Source organism: Condylura cristata, unplaced genomic scaffold, assembly GCF_000260355.1.
Source record: "Condylura cristata isolate star-nosed mole 26May11 unplaced genomic scaffold, ConCri1.0 scaffold00014, whole genome shotgun sequence".
Classification (NCBI taxonomy): domain Eukaryota; kingdom Metazoa; phylum Chordata; class Mammalia; order Eulipotyphla; family Talpidae; genus Condylura; species Condylura cristata.
Window position 1 is genome coordinate 38,347,192 of NW_004567115.1, and position 8,691 is coordinate 38,355,882.

An 8,691-nucleotide genomic window follows, 5' to 3' on the forward strand; every position below is an offset into this window, starting at 1 on the left:
AAATAAGAGCTACATTTTTTTTATCTCCTCTAAGACTCTAGATACCAAATTCATTCAGTATTTTCATAGCTTAGACTAGTCAATACCAATTTTCTGTTTCCCTAAGTCTAAGCTTTTTAGAATACAGTTGGAGTCAAATGTCCTCCTTAATTAATTCTAAAAATAATGTCCTGAACAGAATACACACTAAAAACTTCTTAGGATAATGATAATTCTCATTTGAGGAGTTAAGCTAAACTATTACAACACTATTAATTTTATTCTGTGCATTTTATATAAATATGCTTGCACAAATGTCAAGTAACTAGTGTGGGACACAATTAATGATTTGGAAAAAATAAAATCACAACTCTTAATGTCCCTATTCCACCTTCACTCAAATAAGGAGTAATATATTAATAAACTGCATGGAAAATTGGATTAATTACCAATACTGTCATTATGGAATAGTAAGAGATCAGAAAAGGGGTCACAAAAGAGAAATCTAATATTTAAAAAGATAAAACATGGAAAGAGGAGTAATGTTTGGAACCAATTTTGTAACCATTGGACCTTCTCTTTTTATAGACAGTTGACAGACCAAAGGACTGGTACAAGACAATGTTTAAGCAAATTCACATGGTGCACAAGCCTGGTAAGTGTGTTCTGTTTTGTAATAAGTCTTTGTAGGTTGAAGGGTGTATTGTATACTCCTCATTTATACAGTTTTTGTTCACACAAAATGGCAAGACCTTAGTAAACTTCCCAGCCTTCCCTCTTTCCTATCAATGTCTGTCCTCTTCTCCTTTGATCACCCTTCACATCACAGACCCCTGTGCTTCTGCCTCACCCCTGAGGTGCTGAGAAGCTTGTTCCAGGGGACCTTGGAGGAACACCAGGTGCTGTGGTTTTGTGCCCTTGACCTTGCCTACTGACCATCTGCATGGCATGACATCAGTTCACACAGACCCATATTCCTCTGTCCACACATAACTGCTTCTTATCAGGTGTGAGCCCAGGAGGGTCCTACAGAATTGAAAGAATGAAGGCATTTACTAAAATAAATTCATGATCCAGAAGAGACGATTGCCTGGGAAATAGAGATAAGAGATAGACCTCATATGCTGTGAGGAGAACCGCGCAGCAAATTGGACGCTGACAGAGAGGGCAAAGTGCAAAGCTCTGTTAGTAAAAAACTAATATGTGGAAATTTGAAAAGAGCACTATGAACAGGAAAAACCTTGGCTTTCTGATAAACTTCTGTTGTTTCTCCGAATTCAGCTGTCTTGTTATTCCTTGTTATGGTGACTGAATCTGTATTACCAAAATATTTATGTTTCATTTTCTAGATGATGACACAGACATGTATAATACTCCTTATACCTATAATGCAGGTAGGATGGGTTTCCTTGCTTGCAATGACCACTGGATGCTCCGTGTTGCTTGGAAGAACTCTGCAGTCACCCTTTGTCTCTCTGAGCACACGTTTTCAGGAGAATGCTTTTTTTCTTTTTTCCTAGCATGCATGACAAAAGGATCGATCTTTTCTCATGGAATTGGGAACTAATGATCTTTTATCTCCTTCATTCCCACTGTTAGTTTGTTCTTCACTTCAGGAATGTTTAACCAGAGTGAAGGGCGCTGTGAAAGTACATACTGTAATGGGCTACAAGATATGATAAAGGTCCCCTTTAAATCAATAGAGTGATCAGAGTTGCGTAAGATCTTTCAGACACTTAACAAAAAACAAGCCAAGCAATGAATGCTGTGACTTTGTCCGTGCTTTCGCTCCAAAATGCCACCATTCATCGATGGAGTTCTTAAAATCCCTCTTTTCTGACCCAGAGTCGTCAATGGTCATAATGGAATGACTTCAGTTCTGGGTGATTCAGTGGGTATCTGAATGTATTGGTGTTTGGAGAAGTGGTGCAGGCTGTGGGAGGCTCCTGAAAAAGGACTTTCCCTACCCCTTCCTCCTGTGTATCACAGCAGAGGACCCCACACAGGGCCGCTCATTGCCCAGCCCCTGGCTCTAAACTGGGACTCAGGGTCAGTTTTTTCTTTCTTTAGAGCAGACTCCCCCAGGCTCAAACTTCTCACCTTCTCTTCAGCAGCTGCAGACTCCCCTAGGGGAGTCTGCATGAGGTTCTCTCAATCTTGACACCCAAAGACACTCAGGCCATTGAACTGTTAGGGGTACTGTTACCTTTCTTGAAAAATGAATGTTTGAGAAGAGGAAGAAGCAAGTAGAACAAGTAAGCAAGTTGCAGGATCTCTGGTTTTCCATCCTCACTCTTCTACGTGATAGCAGGAGGCCCATTAAAGAGTTTTGGGGTTTTTTTTAAACATTTATTTTCTTATGTATACAGAACTGGGGTACAGGCCAGAGGTGTGGTGGGTGAGAGGATTCACCAGAGACAGAGTGGGGAGCAGAACAGGCAGATGGATGAAGTACACTGCTGAGGGGAGCAGCGGGCGCCTGGTATCAAAGTCCCACTGAAGTGGCTGCAGCTAGCCTGCAGCACTGTGCTTTAACCCGTTGCACCACCAGGGAGGGCCCCCACTGAGGATTTTTTAATCCTGGTGGTAGGTATTCCCAGCTCATCTCCTGTGTTTAGCTCTAAAATCAGTCTGAATTTTAGAACTGAGGCAAAATATTAAGTGCAGATGCTGTCCTTTTTTATTTGTCATGGTGCTGTCTATGGACATTCAGGAGAAAAAAAGAGTGAAAACAGACTTAATTGATTGGAGTTGGGCCTGGCTGTGCAGTGGCTTAAAGCGCAGCACTAAGAAGTTATCTGTAGCCACCGCAGCACCAGTTGGATCCCCAGTCAGGGAGGTGACCCACATGGCACGGCAGACCTCTCCTGACCCGCCTGCTGCTCCCCTAAGAAGTGTATTTCAGTCAGTCTGCCTGTTCTGCTCCCCACTCTGTCTCTGGTGAATCCTCTTCCCCCCTCCCAACCTCTGGCCTGTATCCCAGTTCTTGTATGCATAAATAAGTAAATCTTAAAAAAAAAAAAAAATCAGGGATTGGCAATCCAGAATTTTATAATTTTTTAGGATTGAAATTTAGATTCATAGTAAAGGGGACAGTTATTACAGATAATGCTGCAGAGTCCTTTAGAGAGTTTTCGCATTTCATCAGTAGACAAAGCCCCTTCCCTTCCCACTGACTCCACATCAGGAGTTTAGTCAGGTACCTTCTGCCTTTCTTTTCCCTGAGTCACCTCTGCTGCTCTCTTTCCCAGATAAACCTGCACAGTTCATGCTAACCCCATTAGTTCCATAATATCTTCCCTGACCAATCACCCTCTTCTGAAATCCCTTAATATCTAATATACTTTCTTCATTTGGCCTTGATCATATGCTTGAATAATTTCCAACCCTAACTCTGCTTGTGCCATTTCTCTAAATGCATGATAAATTTAGGGAGGGTGTTTCTTTAGCTTTGCATAGTACATATATAACTTACTCAATACTTTGATTGCAATTTACATGTCAATTATCAAATGTAAATCAAAGATATTAAAGTAATAGGAGATAATTAGAAACCATACTGTTAATCTTTTTTTTTTAATCTTTCTCTGTAACCATAACTATGTTATTAGCTTATATTATCCAGGAGAAATATGCTGAGTACCTGTAAGTTTATTTCTACTATTAGTCTGGATTATTACAAATTTCAAAATAATTGATTAAGATTTACTGCAATCAGTGCATGTGTGTGGAATACATTAATAATGAATTAATATATTAATGATTAATAAATTGATAATGCTAATACATTTCAAAGAACAGACTACCTTATGCATGCTTACCTTATGTATCAAAAATAGGCTTATTTTGATACAATCACTAGCTGTTTGTTGCACTTTTAAAATGTTATTTGCTTCTGTTTGGTTTTGTTGTGTTTCTTCTTGATAGGCCTGTACAACTCACCCTATAGTGCTCAGTCGCACCCTGCAGCAAAGACCCAGACCTACAGGCCGCTGTCCAAAAGCCACTCGGACAATGGCCCAGATGTCTTCAAGGATGCCTCCTCCTCACTCCCTCCCCCACACGTACCTCCTCCAGTTCCTCCACTTCGACCCAGAGATCGGTCTTCAACAGAAAAGTAAGGCATTTTGCCCCAAAGTTACCTTTGCTTACTGAATGTCAATTCTATATAATTTTTTGGGAAGAATTATTTATTTAAACATATAGAACTGGGGTGTAGGCCAGAGGTGCAGGGACGGTGAGAGGATTCACCAGACACAGAGTGGGGAGCAGAACAGGCAGATGGACAAGTACACTGCTGAGGGGAGCAGCGGGCGGGTCAGGAGAGGTCTGCCGCGCCATGTGGTCACCTCCGGGGCTGGAGATTGAACTCGTTCTGAAGCAGCTGCAGCTTGCTTGTAGTGCTGCACTTTAACCCGCTGCACCACCAGGGAGGGCTGATTCTATATAATTTTACTGTCAATAGGTGAGCCACATGGGCCTCCCCTGCTGAGACTGAAGCAAGCATTTTTGTGGTTCATATTTTGTCATGATATAAGTCTCGAAGCAACCTGGACACAAGCTCTACTTTTTAAGAAATCATAGACAAGGACAAACAAGTCAAGATAACTGACATATTCTCCTTTGGGTATAGCAAGTCAGAGACTATGCCATTAACTTTCAGATTCCTCAGACTCGAAATGTTAGATATCTTAATATATCCTCTCTGATATACAAAAAAAAAATGTCTTTGAAAATAGGAAGATAAATAAGGTATTTGTTAGTCAATGTCCATGAATCATAACTGCTAACTTTTTTTGAGCTGATATGTTTCATTTCCCCCACTGAATTATTTTACACAACCTATTTACATGAAGATTTAAAAATTACAAACATACTTTTATTGTACTAATTTTTGTTAGGCTTATGACTAATGATCCTACTCACTAGCTCACAATGAGGCCAAGTCTCGACTAAGTACTTTCTGTATCATATCATTTTAATTCTGAGAATAGCCCGATGAGATATATTCTATTTTAAACTCAGTTTAGGGAGAAATAAAACTATGGTTATCTTAGTAACTGGCTCAACTCATACAGCTAGTGATTCCAATCCATACTAAAGTCAAATTTCATACTATACTAGCAGCTAATAAAGGTTTAAACTTATTCAGTACTGATGCTAATTATTAAGCTTTTATCATACCCATCCCATACATATCAAATTTCCATTGAGAGTAACTGATAGTAATCGAGGATCCAAGATCCCGTGAAAGTAGACACATATCATGTGTGTCATTTTAATGTCGATCACCTCATGATGAATTCTATGATTAGAAAGTATGAGATCTTACAGTTGTGGAATAATTGTCTAGACACAAAATGACATCTGTGCCATAAAAAAATTTAACTCAGACTTAAGTATCTTATTTGTCCAATGCATTTCGTAAAAACATATCACTTATTAAGAACTATGGTAATGCCTTTAAAATTCCCAGATGACTTTTATGGAACTTGTTTCATGCATTGCTCAAAACACCTCTGTTAAATATCATGCATCCGTTTACTAGAGAACCAGAACCTGATTCTCATGTCTTATAGCACTTTTATTTCCAGCCCTTCATTCCACAATAGCCTCCATCTATTGTTAGAAAATCTTTCTTCCTCAAAAATGATCCTCTCCAAGGAGATGTTCTGTAGCCCCAGGTACCTGGAAGAGATTTACTTTCTCAGTCCCTCCTCCACAGCCCCTTGAAAGAATTCAGAGGAAGGATCTCATGCCAATATCTCCTGTGGAAGGAGAGAGTGAGTCTGGCTCTCAAAGGAGGTGCTCCTGGGCATACAGCTGTTCTTCTGGACGGCACACCCAGTGGTGCATCTGTGCTTTTCATAGGCCAGCCACGATGCCACCTGCATCACTCCTAGGCACTGTGGATCCAGAACGCCTGGTGACGGAAGGGTGGGCTAAGCTCACTTAGCTCATTGGCAGGAGCATAACTGCCACTTAGTCTAAACACAAGCCTGCACAGCTGTCATTTGTGCCCCAAGGGCTGCCCAGCAGGTCACTGGCTGTGTGACTACAAACCCCCTGTGAGTATTTGAGTCAACAGGAAGATAGTCACTGTAGAGGGAAAAAACAGCAAAATATAAGGAATAAAAGAAATGGCTTTCTTTAAATCATCTCTGTACAATGGAACACAAGTATGATATTGTTTGCAGTTCAACTTATTATCCCAAGAGATTTTCTTTTTAATCTGTAGTAAAATTAACTTTGAAAACAGGTAGTGTTTGGGTTTATGCAGCTAGTTGGAGCACTGAGAATTATTTCAACACGGAACTTGTTGTTTATCTCTAGGCATGACTGGGATCCTCCAGACAGAAAAGTGGACACAAGAAAATTTCGTTCCGAGCCAAGGAGTATTTTTGAATATGAACCTGGGAAGTCATCAATTCTGCAGCATGAAAGACCAGTAAGCACTTGACATTAAACAATCCAGCTCTCTAGGCTTCCCAGGTTCTCAGAGAAAACTGAATTTGATATCGTTTAGCAATTTTGACACTAGCTTAATTTATTTGGCATTATTTAGAAATCATGTTTATTTTATATCATGATTTGTGCAGCTCAACTCAGAATTGAAAATGTACTGTTAACATATTGCCCCTGTCAATCAAATATAAGCCTCATTTGCATGTACTGTAGCTATACCGAGTCATGTCCTTGACTTTTTTTTTAAAAGTGCAGTACTCAAAAACACACTCTTAATTACAAGTCTACATTGCTAGAGAGAAAAATCATTCATAAAGTCTCCTGTACAAATGAACACAGGCACTTCCCTCCTTGGTTTCCATATTGGTTTCTTATTGTTTCTTTGGATGAAGGGGAAATTTTCCAGCTGCCTGTTTTATAACAAGATGTTTTAATTGATTCTTATTAAATCTCTCTCAGGTTATCAAGCCTCAAGTTTGCTGATTGATTGTCAAACTAATGGATCAAGACTATATTTAACTTTGCAGTATTTTTTCCATTTGCTTCTTTTAATTAGATGCAAGCAAAAAGATAAACTTGAAAATAACCTCTCTGCAACCTCAAAATGCAATTTAACAAATAGGTTCTTCTTGCCCTCTTTGTTTTAACTGTCTGAGTGTTTGCTTTTCATTCCTAGATCAATCCCCTCGGGTGTCTGAAACTATCATTTTTCTGCATCTCCATCAAAACCTCTTTCAACTGAAGTCATTTACTTTTACAATTTACTCTTGTCCTGTATTAAAAAGAATTTTAGGTGTCACTGAATAGGAAAAAGATAGTATTCTTTGTTAGCTCCATTAAAGTATTAGAATGGATCAGAAACCCCAACCTCACCACACCCTAGAGTCCTTGATTTAGTTTTGGAAATCCTGTATGTTCTTAAGAAACAAGATCAAAAACCGGATAATGAGATAATTCATACATAGTATGCATCTAAGCCTTCTTTGCCTTTCTTAAAATAGCTCATTTCTTTTAGAGTAACAGGGCTTTACCAGAAAACAGGAATTGAAAAAAACAAAAAGAAAAGGAAAGATCCTGATTGTAGGGTCCATTGCCAACATAACCTATTTACTAGGGTATGTGATTAAATACCAACATGCTTTGCAATTTCAAGGATGAGAATTGAGACCATGCAGTGACTCTCATCATTATACATAGTTGAAAATAGCAATTTTAAAAAATGCAAAATAATTAGTCTTAGATTTAAATGTAAATTACAAAACATTTATGGGAATTTTAGTAGTGATATTGGGAGGCTCTTATAGTTGTGGTATTAGGAATTAGTACTTATCATCAGGATATTTCTATTATTTCCTTGGTCGACAAAATTTATTGAGCACCAACTATGTGCTAGGACTTGTGTTAGGTACTGAGGACACTATGGGAAATAGGAGTTTCTACCTTGAAGAACTTTGAGTTTACTATGTTTTTGCTATGCAGAGTTAGATTACATGTGTGTGAAATAAAGCAGCCCCCTGTAGGTTAAAATGGAGTCACATCTAAAAATCCTCCTTTTGTTCTTGAGGGGTCTCCAGAGGGAACTTTTGAGAGGTCAAGAGTTCAATCACAGGCCTTGTCATTGTGACTCAGCACCCTTAGCAAACATCGTGACCCTTAGCAAACATCACCATTTTTCATTCCTACATCAATACCCTCCACTCCCTCTCTCTTCCATGTGGAAAATCCCTTGTCACCTCTACCTAGGCTTCCTTCCCCCAGGGCACCATCCTGGACTTCTCCACAGGTGTGTACCAAAGTAGGCTGCATTTCCCCTCCATCTACCCTGAATTGTAGTATCCTGTTTTCTGTGATGCAATGCCTGGCACATAGTTGGTGTTCAGTGAATACTGGTTGAATGACTAAAAAGAATGAAAGAATATAGGTTTAACCTGTATGGTGAGTGAAGAAATTTGATGAGATTAAAACCCTCCCTGCTCTGTTGCTTATCTGTGGCATCTGTACATTTCTAGAACAAAAACACAATGGTCTCCCAGCAAGCATGCACAAGGGATTTGACACATCTGTAGTAACTGTGGTTCCTTGGCTCTCTGAATCCTGGAGCTTCAAGGGCTATTGGGGGTGGCAGTAATGGGATAAAAGCTCATCCCTAGATCAAAAGTGCTTCCCTAAGAGTGCTTTTTTTTTTTAAGACTTATTTATTTATGCATATAGAACTGGGGTACAGGCCAGAGGCCCAGGGGCGGTGAG

At 39.4% G+C, this 8,691-nt stretch overlaps 1 protein-coding gene across 8 annotated transcripts in view; it reads left to right on the top strand.

Moving 5' to 3' along the window:
• SORBS2 (sorbin and SH3 domain containing 2) overlaps window positions 1–8,691 on the top strand; it is a 194,678-nt gene that overhangs the window by 140,258 nt on the left and 45,729 nt on the right. For 6 of the 8 annotated variants that reach the window (XM_012724884.1, XM_012724885.1, XM_012724886.1 and 3 more), the window contains 4 exons: window positions 568–634; window positions 1,329–1,373; window positions 3,907–4,096; window positions 6,313–6,427. In XM_012724884.1, coding sequence (XP_012580338.1) covers window positions 568–634; window positions 1,329–1,373; window positions 3,907–4,096; window positions 6,313–6,427 — 417 coding nt within the window. The remainder of the gene's footprint in view (window positions 1–567; window positions 635–1,328; window positions 1,374–3,906; window positions 4,097–6,312; window positions 6,428–8,691) is intronic. The other 2 variants (XM_012724887.1, XM_004682360.2) reach the window with 1 other exon arrangement.